The following is a 20,532-nucleotide window of genomic DNA, read 5'->3' as shown; positions in this document are numbered from 1 at the left end:
AATGATGGCTATCAAAACTTCAACAATTATAACACAATTATCTGATCTTGCCACTTTCTGGCAATGAAGATAAGCAATGAGAGTAAATTCCAGCAAGGACTTTCAGACCCAGAATGTTGCTCCAACACTTGCTCAGGTCATAGGCATTGGAATGAGTCTCTAGCACGCTGAAACAACAATGATAGACCTCCTTACATGTCCAAATACTTAGCAAACTGTACAGTGCTGGTCCTCTGGCTTATATTAGTCAACAGTACAGTGTTTCGTGGTCCCCACAATGTCAGAATAAACTCCACGCAGAAGGGTATCACAGCTACGTCCAGCAGAGGTGGTGCATTCCTTGTTGTTGGCTCATGTAAATATATAATATGCTGGACAAATACTTGTGGAAGAACTTCAAAATTTTAATTTGATATCAACTTTAGACCTAGTGAGCATAAATCATATTAATAATACCAGTCATCCTTTCCTCCATGCACATCATAAGGAGAACTCCACACTTCATAAGAAGAAGTCAATGCAGAAATTATGAATCCAATATTAAAAATGCACCAAGCACAATCATCGAGTTAATGCACCAGAACAACAGTGTTCTTGGACAACAGTATTCTTGGACAGTAGATGGCAGGGGTATTCCAACAGGCAGTAAGGTCTACCCAACAGCGAGTAGCGTGGAGGGTTAATGGCAAATGGAACACACTCCAGTGTTAACGCGTTTCAGCATTCAATGGATGGGGAAGCAATCAATACATGCTATGTTCAATGTAATACACAAGACATCGTAAATATAAGAACTGCGTTAACATATACAGCATTCAAACCTCAATGGGGTAGCGTTCAAGAAACTAGACTGCTCAGGCAACCAGTGTTCAAGAAACTAGACTGTTCTTGCTCCATCTCCATCGCTCAAGCAATATCTACATGCCTACTGTAGCAATGTTGCTCCGAAAATTGTTCACGGAAGTCTCCACACTCAAATCCTAGATGTTGAGCAGAAACACTTCTGACAAAAGGTTAAATATACTAACAATAATATTTATTCCTGGAATCAATCGTGAAAGTGATGCAATGAGAATGACTAAGAAATAAAGACTCTGGATGTATGCGTATCCATTCCATGACGAATTGATCGGGAGAAGGATTCCCGTTCATATCTTCAAAGCACTTATTGAGATACAACGACAAAAATGCCTGACCTACAGGCGGCAGTTAATGATTTTGTTGTCAAGCTCAAGCGACGACAGGTTGAGGGTTCACATGCCACTGCTAGAGAAACTGCAGTTCTTCTACGGTCTGTTATCTCTCAACAAAGAGTACCACACTCAAATCAGGCAGCTTCACTTATTGAAGCTGTAAAGTCAGTGGGCGTGCAACTTATAGCTGCCAATCTAGTTGAGCTATCTGTTGGGAACATTGTGAGACATATATTACATATAATTCGCGAGGAGGATGTGTCTTTGGCAACAACGGGTGTTGGAGGTTTAAGTGTCTCTGCTGGCAGTGATGATGAGGATGATACCCAGCATGATAACTCTTCGGCATTATCTGCAGCTGCTCTTGCTGCTGCATCTAGAAGTGCTTTGCGAGCTCCCTCATTACATAATCTTTTAGAATCTATACCTAGCCCAGCAGCTGCTCCTCTCACTCGTTCTTCGGGAGGCGAGTCTGAAGGGAAAAGCAAATCTGACAAAAACTCAAGGAGCTGGAAATTGAAGCATGGAGTAATTGAGGCTATTAATGAACTGATTGAAGATATTGATAACAGCCACTCTCAGATTGCAGAGCAGGCATTGGAACATATTCATCAGAACGAGGTGAATACGGAGTATTTTCTCATGTCCTCCAGTGAGTAAAAGGCTTGCGCTCTCAGAAAAAGCACATGCTCGAACAATGTGCTTGTGCACAAAACAATGCAACTCATCTCCTGTCAACGCATCCCATAGATGCTGCATGTAAAGCACGATTATCAAGACAACAACACACTCAATAGCGGCACTCTCAACAACACACTTAGGCATGCATTCTTGAGGGATATGGGAAACACTTCGATTGGTCTCTGAAGGCAAAGTAATAGAAGCCAAAAAAATAACCAGAGAAATCTTGTTTATTTAAGAGTAGCAGGGCTCCAATACAGAGATGGGTTCAGATTTTTTTTTTTTTTGACACTCACAGCAAGACAGGGATTAGGATTCTTCTGTCTGCCTCCAACGATTACGACTGACAATTCCTCCAACGCCTCTGGCAACGTCCAGAAGGTATTATGCAAGGAAGATATTATAGCAGAGCAGCGCAATGTGAAAAAGGTCGGTCAGAGAAGAGGGCGTAGAAAATTATTATGGCAGAGAGCCCAGGGTGCAGAAAATTATGCACAGAAGACACGCAGATAGGCAGCGTTTGTAGCAGGTCTCTTGACAGAGGGCGCAGGCTTGACAGAGGGCACAAACAATATCAAAAATGTATATGACACTGCCTGGGGTAGGCTATAATAAGGTGCAGTGGCAGGTGAATGATTAATAGCAATATTTAGTGGAGCAAAGAGCCCAATTTAGGTCCTGCATTCTAACAGTTACAGATTTTAGAGAGTCCAGATAACGCCGAGGTTTAGAAACAAACTCATAGAAAATTACCACAAAAATTAGTGGCTTAAATTGGAGCAGGACCAACAATCGCTCGCTCTGATACCATGCTAAACACACATGGGCAGCAAGAGAAATATGAAAGACAAAACATGAGAGTACAGTTTTTATTAACAAATGATTTACATTTATAGTACATGTTGTGACTATTGGGTTTCACATCCCAAGGTCTCTTGGACTCCTTTTGTCTATTCGGCTTCCACACTAACCCATTGAGGATTAGGTGTCCAACAAGGGTGATAGGGCATACTGTTTTGATGGTACACCTGGAATTATTTGAGCATGGCACTGATTATTTCATTCAGGAAATGCATACCCCTATCACTCATCAATACTTTAGGGCAACCAAACCATGTTAATACATATTCAAATAGGAACTTTGTAGCGGTAAGAGCAGTACAATCCTTCACCGGTTGCGCTTCTTCCCATCTGGTTAAGTACTTTGTCATGGTAATAATGTAACGCGCACTTGTCTTCTTTCCTAGTGGTTGTATCGGACCTACAAAGTCAATTGCCTATTTTCAAATAATTGTAGTGAAACCTGAGGGTTTAGGGGAAATTCATCTCTATGCGAAGGCTTTCCCATCCTTTGACAAGCCTCACATGCTTCACAAAATTCCTTAGAATCTTTATGCACTGTCAGCCACCATAACCCTGCACGCAGAATATTCTTCGTGGTTTCTCTACATGCATAGTGTCCTCCTGCCACTCCTCCATGGGCCTCGGCGAGGATACTAGCATGCTCAAACTCTGGAACATATCGATGCAATATTTCATCTATCCCCATCTTATACAAATGTCCCACTATAACAGAAAAATCAACAGCTCAGACCACCAGTTCCTTCTTTTGCTGAGTAGAATACCCTTCCGGAGTTGTTCCAGTAGTCAGAAACTGAATTATGTCTGCAAAATGATCATCTGCAACATGCACAACAAAGAGCTACGCATCCGAAAATCCTTCCTCCAAACTAGTTGGCTCTTCACCTGTTTTGATCCTGGATAGGTGGTCTGGTCCTACATTCAGCATTCTAGGTTTCACAATCACCTGAAAATTATACTCTTGAAACAATAATAACCATCTGTAGATTTCCCCCCCAACACAAGCTTATTGACCATATATTTCAGTGCAAAATGATCTATGTACATTTTGAAGTGTGTGCCCAAAAAATAATGCTGAAACTTTTGTAGGGCGTATACCATCGCCTACCCTTCACGCTCTATAGTGGAGTATTTATTTTCATCCTTTGGTAGTTTCTTACTTGTGAAGGCTATCAGATGATCAATTTCTCCCTCTCCTGCCTGGGTCAATACCGCACCTAGCACAATGCATGAGGCATCCACATGAACATGAAATTCTTTCCTCTAATCTAGGAACACCAAGATCGGTGCAATCACCATCTTTTCCTTCAGTACATCCAAACTGTGCTAACATGCTTCATCCCAAGAAAATGTCGTGTCTTTCTTCAATAACTTTTCCATCGACGCGCTTATCTAAGCATAAGCCTTGATAAATTTTCTATAATAATCAGTCTGCCCAGATGTCGTGCAACTTCTTTACATTCCTGGGGGCTTCTAAATTCACAATCATGGCTATCTTCATAGGGTCCACCATTAATCCCTACTTTCATACTACATGGCCGAGAAAAATTCCAAAAGGTACATGAAATATACATTTCTTCAAGTTCAGCGTGATCTAGTACCTGCAACACGTATCCAACATGAGGCATAGGCTTGCAACATGGCGCTTCACTAATCCGAACACAGTCCAGTCATCAAAATAAACCTCCAAGAATTTATGAATAAACTCCTTAAACACCACGATTACTACCCTAGAGAAGATTGCGGGCGCATTCTTTAGCCCGAATGGCATCACTGTATACTGAAAGCAACCCCATTCTGTCGCGAAGGTTGTTTTACTGCGATCCTATGGCACGATATTAATCTAATGGTATCCTAAGAATGCATTAGTGAATAAATAAGCCTCCAGTCCTCTAACATTCTCTAACATTTCATCTGTAAATGGTGTTGGAAATGGATCATGCACACTTGCAACTTTAAAATTTCTTAGATCTACGCATATCCAAATTTCGCCTTGCTATTTCTTTTCCTGGACAACCATTGGGCTCACCCAATCAGATTCTTCTACTGGCTCAATGATTCCAGACTCCAACATCTTATCAAGCTCTTTGCACACCTTTTATTTATACTTTGGATTGAGTTGATAAGGTCTCTACTTTATGGGATTCATGTCAGGTTTCAAGGTAATTTTCATTATGCTCAAATCTCCTATGATACCTTTCAGATCTGAGAACTTTGTAGGGAATAGATCTTGGTATTCGTGCAGAAGTTATCAACTATATATTTGTCCCAATAGTCTCCTATCTTCACGCACATAGACTCTATGCCATTTCCAATATTTACTTGTCGGGTTTTCAGCGGCTCTATTACATCAGGGTTCTCTATTTGAGGTCCTTCAACTTCACGCTCTCCCTCTAATTCTGGAATGTTAATATTCCATGGATCTTCTTCTTCCTCCTCAGCATTCACATTATACCATTCCAGCGCATGGTGCAGCCATGTAATCCATTTTGGCTGAGTCCACTATGTCGGTTCCTTAGGCGTCCTGAAGATAGCGACTTTTATCTCCTGGAGTGCTTCATCAATACATTCAAACCCATCCTCAAAGTTGAACTTCAGCAAAAAACTTTCTCTTAAGATGTCCCATGGTGAAGCTATGTTTCCAAATACCAGTTCATTGGGATTGTATCTAAGGTATGATAGAAGATGTGCACCCATTCTGGTTGTGGCTTTGTTCCCCAAGCTTTAGTCCACCTCGCCAAATTCTCGCAAGGATCATCCTTCCCACTATACTTCTCAGTCATCTTGGTATTAGCATATCCAAACCTTAATTTCATCATCCTTCTATATTCCTTCCAGCCAACAAAGTTCTCTTTGTGTGTACCCCACCAATGGGAAGGTGTAGTGCACAGTGCCAATTTAAGTGCTTGGAGGCAATGTTCTTCTGGAACTTCCCCTTCAAATTCATCCAAAAACAGATCAACATCAGTCAAACTATGATAATGTGGAAGCTTTCTTACCTTGGTTGAGACACACTGCAGTGATTTGGTCATCATATTACATTGGAGTGTAGATGCTTCATGCAACCGATTCTGCCAGTACTCGAGCTCTTCATCTGAGTCTAAGGTATAGGAACTATCCCTGTCACATGCAATTTTGCCATTGTCTGTAGGATTGATTCAATCTTCATCTCATGCTGTGATCTTGTATATTTGATCTAGATCATCATCATCCTCCACAAAATCACGAACAAGTTTTGTATAGCATGCTCCCTCAGCAAGGGTCTAGCAGCACTATAACTTTGAGCGCCTTCCTTTCAAAAGTCATCTTCTGCTTCTTCAAGTTGATTACCATGTCCATGTCAAAATCCCAATCAATTCCTAGTAGCGCAAGATACAAATTGCTTTCATCTACTATCTCTATTACTTCAAAATCTGCCATAGCACTTCCTCCTTCAATATCTACTATCACACCATATAATTGCCCCATCAGAATAATCTTCTGCTGATTGGCAATGCGTAGCTATATAGGATACCATTGCAGCACAGGTCTCCCCATCCTTTCCCACATTTATTTACATAGCACATTTGCATCTGACCCCAAATCCAAGATTACCTGGTCCATTTCATACTCTCCTATCTACACGGTTAGCCTCATCTTGCACACCGTCTGCTTCTTATGCTTACCTAGCTTCCTTACAGTGCGTTGTTCTGAAGGAAGCTTAATATTACCTGCATAGTTGTCTATTAGCTCTTGGAGTCCTTCTACTGCCTTCTTATCATGCAAAAACTTCATACAGGTCTTTAGAAAAGTGGCTAACAATGAAGGATCTACCTCTTGTGTCATACTAGTTTCTGGCAGTTTCTCCTGACTTCCTGAGGTGGAGGCCTTAGCAAAGCTCTTCTTTGCTTCCATGAAGGTCTCTTTAGCTTTATTAAGGTCAAATTCTACTTCTTTCTTGGCAGCCTTACGCACCCAACCTTCAGCCTCAGGCTGCTTTCCCTTGTCTTCTCCTGTGGCCATACCACTTCTTGTCACTATATTTACACTATGATCTTCTTCATGAGGCTCTGCCCTCATCATCTGGATGTTCTGTGTAAGCTTTTGGGTATGCATCTTATTTTCTTGCATATTTTCTATAAGCATCGGGAAATTTTTTATCACATGGTCGAACTGTTTGCAATATTGACACGATGTATGCGTAGGGTTCTGACAGTTGCATGTGAAATGTCCAGCTTCGCCACAATTATAGCAAATAACTTGTCTGCATCCTCTTCTAGGCCCTCCTCCTCTTCCTCTTCCATGACCTTGGAATCCTCCACATCCTACACCTGCGCCCTACTCTTGATGCTGATTTTTTGCCTGCATTCAGTAGGTAGGGGTCCTATCCATCATGAATTCATAACTTTGACAATGGTGCTCATCATGGCCTACATATTTGTAGAAATCACAAAATAATTGTTGAGGCATCTAGCAAATGGCAATTGTTTGTCGTGTGTTATCTCGTAACTTGACATATATCACACCATGGTGTTGCTCCTATGCTTGGCCCAGTGGTATTTTCTGGCTTCAGGTCGATAGGCCCCCCCATAAGATAATTTGATAAACTGGACAATGGTCCTTATCATGACCATGGCCCTTGCATTTCAAGCACCAAACTTTCACGCACACCTCAGGCTAGGCTTCCTTTCCCTTCTTTATGCTCTACAACTCCAAGTGTAGGATTTCCAGCTGTGAGTGAATCTGCTATACTCCAATGTTTATATCCTGTATTGGTGAGGCTTCCAACATCATCGTGATTTCTACAACCTCTGCTTGGGTTGCTATCTTTTGCTGTGATAGCGGAAATCTTAAGTGTGGTAAGAGCGATGCGATATACCAATCCCGATGTCGGGAATCAGTAATCACCATATTGACCTGCTTGATCAAGAATTTCAACCTCTGATTGAAATCCTAGGATAAATCAGTTACATTTTGGTGAATTTATTTGAACTCAGTTACTAATTGCACCTTTGAATTATGCTTTCTAAACTCTTTATTCAGTGCCTACTAGGTTTTTTCCAACATCGCATTGGGGTTATCAGTGTAGTACTTGATTTACCATGTCAATGTTCTATCTTGTAAGGTCATGGCCAGCTGCACTTTCTTAATGTTATCATCTGTAATATGTTGTGTTGTCCACACAAGGCCTACAACGAACCAGAATTGTTCGAGGTCTTCACTCCCTACCCCTCTAAAAATTGGCATCTTCATTGAGTTCACCAGGTTGAATGGTGGAGGTGGAGGTAGAGGTGGAGGTGTAGGTGTATGCGATGGAGGTGGAGTGGATGGATGAGGTATTTGTAGGATACCTTGCCTAATCAACTATATGGTACTCTGGGGTGTACTTAGGATTGTCCTTTCATCGTCGTTCGATGGGGATTTGATCGACCGACTATAATTAGAGCCCGATTCTCCGTACCTTCTGAAAGGTTTTCCACTTCACATAGTCCCAAACATAAAGGTAATGGCATAACCTATTTTTAACATAACAACATCTTAATCCAAGTTTTTTTAGATCGTAAGTACTTACCTCATGGTCCCTTGAAGAGACTGCACTCTACTTCACTGTAACTGATAGTTGTATCGATTATGAACTCAGTCACAAATGCTCCGAGTGTCTGATCAATCCAGTGATCAATGACCTACACGATGTTATTTTCTGAAGCTTCCAAGCACCTCACCGACTCTAGAGTCCACACAATAGGGTTGTTAAGTCTCCACGTACCCTGACTATCCACCAATCTAGACAACTACTCATGCAATTCACTAGGGAAGAAACATAAAAAGTTTTTTGTTTCGCCTGAGTATAGGTATCGACTCAACCACTGCTCCTTGGATAACCATGGATTTTTGTTTTCTTAAGCCGCAAATGTGTGTTCCTTGCAATCGAGTCACTTCTTAATTTCCTTCATGGTAGGGAACCACTTATTCAACATCACACAATCTTCAAATTGATCTTGGTCCTGGCAACAGAACCATTCGTTGGCTTAATGGGACCTGACCCAGGTTCAGAGTTATTAACGCCAACCAATAAAACCTTAACTGCTGGCCCTTTTGGCAACAAGTTGCGTAGCGTAGGCTACAGTCTCACCTGAAGAAGTGTTAGGGGATTCTAGAATGAGGTTTCTACATCTAGAGGCATGTGTGATGGTGTTCCTACAGTTCTTATAGATTAGATCTACCTGCGCACTGATCTATTCCCTGTGGCTATCAACTACTGCAACTCTATATAAATGACCTTCATACCTTCGAAAAAGGTACTTAACTGTACTTATCATGCAAAAAAGATGTTGATTTACTACTTTCACACAATGAACTGTATATTCTGAAGCCTTTATGACCTAGATCTGCCTTCACACAGATCTACCCTTTTTGAACAGTAAACTACAACAGACTTATCTTACGTATTCCCTATCTCCGTGAAGGAGTTTAATTATACTTATTATGCATAAACATTATAGATCTATCTTTTCTGCACAGAAATAAAGCACTAAGTCATATAAATCAAATCATTGAGCGAAGATGCATAAACTTAAACAAAAATAGGAACAAGGCACAAACGCAATGGATTCGATCAAAAAAATCTTTATTAGATTTAGCATTCAGTTACAAGCTATTTCTACCTTGCGCACTCAGCTGTAAGGGCCCACACACTCAATTGCGGACTTACCAAGGTCTTTGCGTACTCAGCTGCAAGAGCCTTCCCCTTTCGCCTAAGGACAGGAAAAAAATCTATTCTTCCTTCCTTAACACCTTGCCCTTACAAATATGTTTTATCCACATTTCTTTTCTTAGAATCACTATGACTCAACTATATATAGCCTTTTCATTACAATACCATGGCCCACGGCCCATGGGTGAGTCTTAAAACCAATCTATCACCTACCCATACAAGGGACTAATGACCCTTTGACAACTTCGCACTCCACTTCCTCTTTTCACAAAGACTTTACATTATTTTGTAAAACTATTACAAAACTATCAAAAATTGACCCTAGGGACCTTATCCCAACAACGATGAATGAGGAGAGTTGTTTTTTACTTTGAATGATCATCCAAAATTGTATTGTATCCAACTCTGCCTATTGCCTAGTTTTCTTTGCCAATTCAAATAATTCCCGTATGCATTTCATTGACCACTCATGCACGATAACAATGGTTTCATGTACAACCTTGTGGGATTTAACATTATCCTTATACTTTTGTTTCATGCCATGCAAGCGAAAAACTACTTTATGGACGGTGATAAGCTCCTCGTAAAGGCTCTACATGGTTTGTCCCAATGTCGATACTTCATGATGTATGGCTGCCTTAAGTTCTTCCAAATATACTTGTGTAGGAGTTGCGTTATGGATCGTTGCTCAGACCTATTCAACTTCTTGCCTTGCAACTTCTAATTTCTTTTCCATCTATTTGTTCTCATCCATCAGATACTCTGTGTTTAACATTGTTTCTCCTACGAAGGCCAAGTTAGCTGCGACAATGGAATTTGGATGCCTTCTAGTGTCTATCACAATCACCCTTTCTCTAATGAATACAGGGGATGCGAGATCGTCCATAAATTTTTTCTTCCTTGCTTGTACAATCTTCTTCTGAAGCTCATCGTAAGTCAAATTGTACATGTCCATGACTAAACCCTCATCAAGAGGAACAATTTCCTATTCCTTGCTTGGAGCTTTCTTTGCTGTTGGAGGAGGGGGAGACTAAATGGTGACATGTTGAGTGTGTTAGGTTCCTATACCAATAGGAGTCATAATTTTTGAATGGCTGAGATTAAATCTATAATATGTACATACCTTTGCTTTCTACAAATGTTTTCCATATTAAAAAAAATAAAAAAATGTAAAAAGGGTATGTCCTAAAAGAAAAATCAAAGGACAAAAACAATTAAAAGGTCAAAAAGATGAGAATATGAACCCCAAAAACAAAAATACCATGAAAGTGTGCAAGACAAAATGCCACTACTATTTACTTTTGATGCAGAATAAAAGATTGTGTGCAGCTTGTTACCTTTGCCACAATACATGGATGGTCAAAATGTTTAAACTTGGTTATTTCATGTTTTCAATTTTATGCTTAAAGATAGAGAATAAAATCTGACCAAACTGTTTAATCTTGGCAAATAAGTAGATAGGTAGAGTAAATAAAAGGAGCTCAACTATTTAATCTGAGCCCTTGGATGTAATAAGGTTAGACATAGATTGGTTAATTTTGTAAAAGAAAAGAAACAGTTTTGATAAAGGGTTTGCCAACTTCAGTGCACCCTAATAAAGAGAAGTAAAAATGGTAGGATGAGTAGATGGGTAAGTAGTTGAATGGTTGCAGAATTGTGATTATTGATTAGATAAGATCATATCATTCACCTTCATCATCAAATTTATAAGTATGGATGAAAATTGAGCATTTACCAAAGTACAAAAAGTAAACTGATTAACCTCCCTCATTTATTACATTTTTAACTTAACTAATTTCCAAGGAAAGTCTTAAAGTACCTAAAATCTTAAGTTAAAGGGGCTGAAAGCATTTCTCTGACTTCTGGAGGGACCAGACCCTTGGCCCAATAACTTATAGGTCCTAATTACTAAAGGTTCCCTCATAAGCATTCACCCCCCTTAAAATTCACTCATATTCCCAAATAAACTTACTTTCCCCTAATAAACCCCTTTCTCTAAGGATAAAACCTTAGAAAAGTGATCACCTCCCATGTAAAAACACCTTTTTACAAAAACCCACAAATATACACTTAGCCTAAGTTTTTATGTTTTCTACATGGAAAGAAAAAAAAAATTGCAAAGAATTCATTTTATACTTAGCGCTAAAACACTATCCGCCTTCGTTCATATTAACTGGTAACTTTATTGATATTAACTCTTGAGAAAATAAACCTTTTCCCCTATGTATTTATTAAAACCCCTTAATATTAATATCCCATCCCAAAGTTTGAAACATAAACTTTATTAATATTATGAATAATTAATGGGTTAAATAGTCGATCAACGACTAATTAAGAACCAAAACCCTCTGCCGAATAAAATGAATTAATTAACTAATCTATGGTTAATTAATAATTGACCTCCGCCAATGAAATCACCCCCGATGCCCTTAATCCGCCATAATCTGTGATCAGTTAAATCCCATCACTCTTAAATCTCTATCGGACCCCTCCATTAAACCTTGTGACGAATCCTCGCCCCAATCACCATACGTTCAGGCCCTATTTGATCCGACGGTTGACGATCATATCGGGCGGCCTTCGAAGGTTGACCTTCACCCACCTAATATGGGTGGTTTCACTATTCACCCTACTGCTACATGGCGCCCAATGAGTCGCATCAGGTGGCCTCCCCTCGAAAACACTCTAGCCCAAAAGCGATGCAATCTAAACTCGCTTACTGCCTCCCGCTAGACGACAAAACGTCCCATCCCCCACTTAACTCTAAATTACCTTTCCCCATGTACCCACCAAAACAGTTAACTTTGCAAATAAAACTAAGAAAACTCATTGTTTTCAATTTTATTGTGAAAAAGACCGCTCAAACCTCCATGAAAGAACCAGAGTACGTGCAAATGTCAACCCATGTCCAACTACAAACCTGTTGAAGCTGTAGAACTTATAGACCATCCTTCAGTCACGTGTTCTTCCTGCAAACCATTCAGAGTCACCCATCAATCCGTTCAGAGTCAAAACCAGGTATTTACCCAAAATCATTGAGAAACCCTATTTAATTCCCAAACCTTTACTCAATTGCTTTAAGTTGTTAAGTAATTCAGTAAAACAAGTGCCCAACAACTCCAAACCATTCCAAATTGAACCAATTTTCCCCCAATTTGACAGAAAACCTTTCACCCCTGTCCTTGAATCCACAAGAACCAAGGATGGCTGTGCCAGTTGCATTGAATGTCCTACCAATTTCTACTCCCCACAGGGATTTAGACCATCTCCCGTTGGCAGACAAAGACTTTCAAATCAAAGATATCTCTGTTGAAGAATCCCCATTGCAATTATGCTACAGGTACAGAGACCACTACTTGAAACATGCAGACAAAATAGGTATTTGGGAATCAAACCTGCCCAAGTACCAATCTCCCAACATCCATATCTTCCCCGAAATTATTCACTATTGTCATGCGAATTACAATCCCACCTTAAGAGTGGTGATGTCCCCCGACCAGACAATACTTTTCACCATCATTGTTGAATCCATAAATGAAATGCTACAGTTACAACCTGGTCAAAATCTTACTCTCATTTCTACTAGAGACTTGCTTGACAGATTCCCTAAAATTCCCCTTTCCAAAATTGCTCAATTATTCCAGACTTTCATTGTAGAAGAAAAACACATACCAAAGGATCCCCCTCCTTATATGTCATCCTTTTCTTCTCAGGTTGGCAAAGACATCATATCAATGATATCTAGTGTTCTAGGCTATACTACTAGTGAGTATGTAGATGAAATTATTCTTGCCTACATGTCCACTTTTACTCCTGGGCAGCCCCTGCCATCATGTTTGACTATGCCAAATTCATCTCAGATAAAATGCATGATCAGTTCATGCAATTGGAAAATGAGAGAGTATTCAGGTACTCATCAGTGTTGTATCATCTCTTTCTATATTATCAAGCTAACAATTTTCCCTTCACTATTCAGAAGATTGACACCAGAGGCAATCCTAGATCAGTAGTCTTTTGGACCCCTTTAATCCACAAATATGACTCTCCATACACCAATACAGATTTTATACATCTTCTTGTGCATCTAGTAGCAACCATGCTAATAGGAAGTCCTCCTCTAGGAATCAATGCAGATATCAGGAGGTTCCTACAGCTGTTTAAACAGTACAAAGTGGGAGATTGGTACTTATACCAAAATCACATTGAAAACAGAATATATGGCTATGAATTGGCACCTTACAAATTTTCAAGATACCTCCCAATGAGATTATTTTCCTTGGAGTACTATAGGCAAATAATCAACTCTGACGAGGTAAATTTTGTGAAGGCTAAGAAAAAGTCACAACTCCGAATAAAAGACCAGCTAGGCCCCTTTGTGTGTAACAGTAGAAAAGCTGGAAGAGTTGCAGATGAAATCCTTCAAGGGCTCAAACTTAAACAAAGCTTCATCTGGAGATATGACCCCTTTGATGTCATCTATAACAGAAGACAGAAAAACAAATTGTCTCCCTACATCCACCATTGAATTCCTAAAATAGAACAATACGCAAATCAATTGGAATGGGTGGAGAACACTAGGGATAACACAAAAATTGTTGTCAATAATATTTTGATTGATTTAGAAATAAGACTTGATGAAGATTCCTTTGTACAGGTGCTAGGAGAATCCCAATCCCAAAGGGAAACACAGGAACACAGTGAGCAACTAGTAGAAGAAGGACCTCAAGAGCAAGAAGAATTAGAACAACCAGACATATCAAAAGAGCTGGCTCAGCCAGAACACATCATGAGTAATCCTCCTACTATACAGACTCCTCTAAATGAGGAGAAGAATCCGAAAAGAGATAGAGAGGAGGCCAGTCCTTCTAGCAGACCTATTGCATAGACTTGTGTCAAGAGGCAAAGGTTGAATCCTTTTTCAGAACAAGAGTTCACAGAGGAAATAGCTGGAACCACAAGTACAGAAAGAGCAGAAAGCAGGTAGACCACTCCCTCTGGAGGTACATAAGAACCTTCCACTTCACAGGCTCAAATTCTAGAGAGACAACAGAGCGTGGAAGTATCCTCCTTCAGGGCTCCAATAGGACAGAACCAGGACATTAGAGAGAAATACAAAGAAATAAAGGCCAAAAATGAAAGATTGAAGGCCCAAAGTTATGAACAATATCTTAAAATGGCTCCCACAAATCAAACAAGGCTAATGTTAGCCTTTGATGTAAAAGAAGGTAAAATGCAAATGACTTTCATGAAGCCCACCACACAATAGCCCAGGTCTATAGCAGATTACCTGAAGACAAATTTTGAGGTGTTAGCAAAGGGTATACATCCTATCGACCAAATAGAATTACACAAATAGACTGGAGAAATGGTCTATTCTACATTAACCAGCAAGGCCATTGTAGCACATCAACTCCAAAATTCACTGAATAATATATTAGCGCATTTCCAGTTAAATAAGGCCTCTTCACAGGCCAAGGATACCAGGATAAAGTACTTAGAGGACTTAATCATAGAGCTGGGACATGATCCCAAGGATGTAAAGGCTGCAAAAAAGCTAATTAAAAAGAAAAATGATGCCATAGCTGCATTGAAAAACAGCTTAAAATTCCTCCTCTGCATCATCCAAAAACAGCTGAAGTATTAGAAACTTGGAAGGAGGAAGAGCTTATGGACTTAGTCCTTAAGCTGAATGGTCAACTAAAAGAAATAGAGAAAGAGCTGGATAATTTGATTTAGTCTAGACAGAGTGAGTTGGCCACCACTCCACAAATTGTCATTCCTACAGTTTCTACAGCAGTGCCCTCCACATTGGTTGCTTGCTTAGCACCAATAGTTCCACCAGCTACAACTATGCTAGTCATAGGTACATTTACAAGTGCAGGGAAATCCATAGAAAAGACAGCTGAATTGGTAAAAGCCATGGAGGAAATGACCATCTAGGCTACTGAGCTTAAAAATCTTAGAGAAAAAGTGTCAAATTTGGAAACTTTTTCCAAACTTGCACAAATGCAACAAAAGGAAGAAACCCAGAAAAGTCAAAGAATGGGAGAAATGATAAAATTCCTTGAAAAGGACTTGACATTGGAATGGCCACTAGGAGATATGAAGGAAATTCTCTAGGCCAACATCATTAACTCTGTCAATGATTTTTGGCCATCTATTCAAGTAATTTTTGAGCAAACTGAACTGGTAAAAGTGTCCAACGAAGCAATTCATAAGACAAGAGAAGCACTAGGAGACAAGCCTGAAGAGGCCAACCAATTGATAGAACTCTTGAACAGCAAAAATAGGTATCAGCTGGATGAAATGGGCATAGAAGATAGGACAAGAACCATCATAGAAATCAAGAAGTTTCTAACCAAAAGGAACCTCATGCTCAATCTTGAGAAAAGATGCCAAAACATCCAAGCTGATATTGATAGATTTATGACAAAGTTCGGTATTTTAAGGGAAAAAGGACTCCCCATTCCTATGGTAATCCATGACAAGCTTATGACCAAAGATGATTACATTGAAATACTAAACAAGTTGGCCAACAGCGAAGCTAGTCCTTCAGGGGTAAAAGCTTTGCCATGGGAAAGGTATTATATGATAATTTGGAAAATCTATTTTTTCTAGACCATGAGATAAAGTACCTATTCGTCGACAAGCCAAATTTTGCCAAGTACACAGAGGCTGATGAGATATATAGAAAAATGCTAAGTCAAAATTACCCAAAGGTGAATGGTGGATGAAATTAACAGATTTACTATAAAGTTACTGCAGTAAATCTATATGGCAGCCAGGTAAAACAGATGAAACAGAGTCAAAGTGTAGCAAATAAAGAGTATCAGTAGATTAAAGGCATAAAGTGATTCCAACACATAGCTATAAAGCAACTGAAAGAGCCAAATTTAAATTACAACAGCCAGCACAATCATAATAAAAGGGACAGCAAGAAGGCAATTCTCCATCTGTCTCTATCTTCATGCTTGAAGATATTTTTGGTTTCCTAGAATAATTCTCATATTGTTATGAGATATTTTGTAACATTTTTTATATAAATACTTTACATTTTGAAGTAATTAGGTAGGATTAAAATACATTTTTGTAGACATTTTATATCGAGCTAAGGAGCTATTGTAATCAAGACTGGACTGGTTTTGCTGGGTCATGAAATAAAGCTAAAGACATTTCATTGGATTCATGTGCATAGTTGGAACCAAATAAGTATTATCTCTTCATGTTTAATTATTGTTTTCTCGTCACGTTATAAATATTCACATGTTTTCTCTATGAAATCTGAATAGTAAACAAGGAATGATATTTCAAAATTAGTTTTAATGCTCTCTATCTTGACTGTTTACTTTCTCATTGTTTTCTACTTCCATAGTTTCCCCCCTTAGGTCCATAGTAAAGGATTCTTAGCTGCCCTTTGCTACTGATCTCCTTTTGTTCTTCATCTTGATCCCAGTTTAAGGATTCTTCATTGCCCTTTTACCCTATTTAGGACTACCTCATCCATTTGAACCTGTAGATTTGATTTTTGTTATGCTAGCCTACCATGTGAACTCCTCCTTTAGTAATTGATCTGATCCAGTTAAGCTACTCTTTGATTGACTCCATAGCCCAATGGCCTCAATACTTGTTCTACCCATCTGTTTTCTTAATTCCACCACCCAATCAAAACAAAAACATCATGAGCACTAAGAACTAGCCTGAAATCCTACTCAAAACAAAGTTAAATTATAAAGAGAGAGCCCTCTCTGGAATTAGGTTGGCTAGAATCAGAGTCTAAAATATTAGGTTTGTGGTTACCTCGGATTATTCCTTCTTTTATAACTTCTAGGGAAGACTTTTGAGTGATAACAGAGTGCTCAATATCATATCAACATCTTGGTTCAACAGATCTGGTTCTACCTCCATGTCTTGAATCACAATCAACTCCTAAATTTCTTTAGTGAGCTCTTTGTCCTACAACTATTCGTTTTCCTCTTCTAATAGTTGATCCTTCTCTTGTTCGTCAACTTGTTTCCGTGCTCCTTCTTCTTCTTCTATTTTCTACCTTTCTTCTTCTTCTTGTCTCTGCCTTTCTTCTTCCAATCTCCTCTTCTCTTGTTCTTCCTTTTGCTTCATCTCTTCCTCCTGCTTCCTCTATTTCCTCCTCTTTTCTATTACTATGGTTGATTTCAGGATGTTTGGATCTACTTTCATCTTGCAGCTCTGCTTTTCGAATGAACTATGTGCAACTTTCCTCTTACACTTTTTGTGCACTGGCTTGTTCTTTCCTACTATTACTGCCCCTGGAGTGACTTCCTTTTGTGGAGTAACCTGTGATTATCCTACGAATCTAACTGGTTGGCGGGACTTGGGGGAATCATAAAAATTCTTCATCTCCTCATCCTCGAGCCTATAAAATGCCCCACTTAGCCATTGAATATGAATCCTTGCACAATGGTATTTACAAAAATTCCTAGGATGATACGGATTGAAGTCCAAATGACCAAATGCGAATTTATTTATCTCCTTGCCTTCAGTGTCTGCAAATTTCAAATTCTTGATTTCGTACAATCCGATTTGCAAAGGAAGAGCAAGCCAAGGTGCTTTCTTCTTCTTGTGAAAAACTGTTGATAACCCTGTGGAAAGATGGTAAGAAACTTCTTGTATTACCAACTTATAGATGGCATACCTTGGTAGAAGATGTGGAGACTTCTATCTACCAAACACTCTGAGGAAAGTTCCATCTGGTGAGGAAAACCAATCTGCTATTTCTAACACTGCTTCCATTGTCGCACATGACATGGAAGTTGGTTCTTCCTCAAATATTCATTTGTACAATGGAATGAGGAATTGGTCAGTCAGCTTTTCTATTACTCGTTTGTGTCTGCACTCTAAAAGTAGCTTGCAGTAAATGTGCATGATAGTCTCTCTTGTTGACCACGTCCAATTCATTCTAGGGAATGAATTGTGAGCACATATTGCATCCAATAGGTAGACATACATGTAGAATCTAGCTTGGTTTCGCTTGGGAGGATTCTGGACATTAGCTACATGGATCTTCATGTATTGAGCCAACAAGTTTGACCAATCAAATAGTTTTCCTTTATTCACATTTTGATTTAGCAAGAATACCCTACCATTGGGGAAGGTTTTAGAACTATACTGACCATAGATCCTACAACATAGAACTATCAAGTACTGATAAGCCTTCCTAAAATATTTTTTCTTTTAGGTGTTGGTGGGTGTCTGATAGAACTTTTCTAGCTCTTTCACCTAGCCTTTGAAAACCTCCTTTGTGCTCAAGTAGTTGGTGGCTACATAGAAGTAAGAATCCATGAGCAATTCTAGATCCTGCAAATTATACATGAGATGGTAATTTGGTGCCAAAAAATAGCAAAGACTTTATCCACTGGAACTACTAAGAGTCATAGTCTTGGAACCCATATGAGAAATTATCTAGCTCATAATGTCTGTACATGGGAAATATGGGTACCTGCATGCAATCTTGTGTAACCCTGACCTTTGGACATTCATATACACATGTTGGTCTTCAAGATCTACTTTGAAGCTTCTTCTTGAGAATGCCTCATTCACTTTGTGCCATGTGATGTCTGACTCTTTCTCTATAAAAAATTGAGTATATGAGAAAAAATGAAATTTCACTGGATTACTCTCAACTTCCTCCCCGATGTTTCTTTCTATAGTGTCCTTTGAGGAAGATCTCTTGGGGGCAACAATAACATTTAATGATCAAGAGAAGTTCTCAACATTTGCAATATATGTAGGAGGAAAATGCACTCATGGAAAACACGAATTAGCTTCAGTAAAATTACTAACAAATCAAGATCAAGGTAGCAACCACAAGATTGAGGGGGGGAATTGCACAATTCCTGATCTGGGGGAAGGGATTAGCTTCAAGAATTGCACATTTCATATTCTCAACAGTCTTGGGAGAATCTTAAGGATTGAGACTGCGCAATGCATAGTCTTAGCCTGGGAAGACTGAGGGAGAGACTATGCATTCCACAATCTCAATGGCCAAGGATGAGGCTTAAGCCTTGGAATTGCTCAATGTGTAGTTGGAAAAGCCAGGGTCTATGAATTACATAGTCTTAGAGGCCAAGCATGAGGATTGAGCCATGGACTTGTGCAATGCCTAGTTGAGCAAGGTAACTACTAGCCAAGTGAAGGGAAAATATGCCCGAAAAGAGAATGGGAAAGTCGTAGATCTGAGTGATAGTGCAAGTTGGAGTTTGGATATGACTAAGGAAAGATAGCTTAGTGAAAACCAAGTGTAGAGGATCAACATGAAAAAGGAAAAAAAAACATGCACGAGGAGTCGTTGAAACGAGGACCACTAATGGGAAAAAAAAGAAAGCTAATGCAACAATTGTAAAAGGTGAATGGTGGACTGAACCAACACTTTTACAAGCTAATATAAGTTAAAATGCTAGCAACCATGAAAATAAACAAGAAAAACAACACTCACAGAAGTAAAATGACAAAAAGCGATAGAAAAAGTGACAAAAGACAATAAAAGAAAAACTAACCCGGAAAAGTGCCACAAACTCCACCGAAGGCTCCTTGATCTCCTTAGGAAGGCTAGATAACCAATATCAAATGTGAAAAAGAGCTCTAGGGGCATCCATTATATATATCTAGTCTAGTTAGTGTTTATGATGCACATGACTAAAATCAAGGAAAAAAATGACAGTTGGCGGAAAGTCCAAAAATATCAACTTGTTCCACTCTTTGGGAAATTAATTATCCACTCCATATTTTCTAGGGATATCTAACTCTTATTTTTTAGGAAACTTCTTTTTCACACTGGAAAATGAGATTGCGTAATTCCTAGGCTCAAGGGGTTGGGCAATTCCTTACCTCAGTGAATTTTGCAGTTTATGAGGGGAAGGATAGATTTGCGTTATTTCTGAGATCAAGGCCCAGATGCCCTAGAGGATTGCACAATTTTTTAGCTGAAGGATGAGTTTCCTCTCTGGATTTCACAATTCAAATCCTTAAGGATGGCCTACATTCCAAGATATGCAATTTCTGAAGGTAAGACCAACAAAGCTACAAAGTCTAGGCAAGAGTTGGCTTATGTTTGAAAAGGTTCTAGTTGGG

At 39.2% G+C, this 20,532-nt stretch overlaps 1 protein-coding gene across 1 annotated transcript in view; it reads left to right on the top strand.

Annotated features, from left to right (window-relative positions):
* Positions 1–1,062: 1,062 nt before the first annotated feature.
* LOC149151831 (uncharacterized) overlaps positions 1,063–20,532 on the top strand; it is a 45,046-nt gene continuing 25,576 nt past the window's right edge. Inside the window, exons 1-2 of the mRNA XM_089443288.1 lie at positions 1,063–1,845; positions 2,173–2,303. Coding sequence (XP_089299414.1) covers positions 1,188–1,845; positions 2,173–2,303 — 789 coding nt within the window. The 5' untranslated portion in view covers positions 1,063–1,187. The remainder of the gene's footprint in view (positions 1,846–2,172; positions 2,304–20,532) is intronic.

Source organism: Pinus tabuliformis, chromosome 9 (genome assembly GCF_031772625.1).
Source record: "Pinus tabuliformis cultivar Carrire ecotype Pingquan chromosome 9, CPIR1, whole genome shotgun sequence".
NCBI lineage: Eukaryota > Viridiplantae > Streptophyta > Pinopsida > Pinales > Pinaceae > Pinus > Pinus tabuliformis.
The sequence above is the reverse complement of the archived record's forward strand: the minus strand, read 5'-3'. Positions and strand labels throughout refer to the sequence as shown.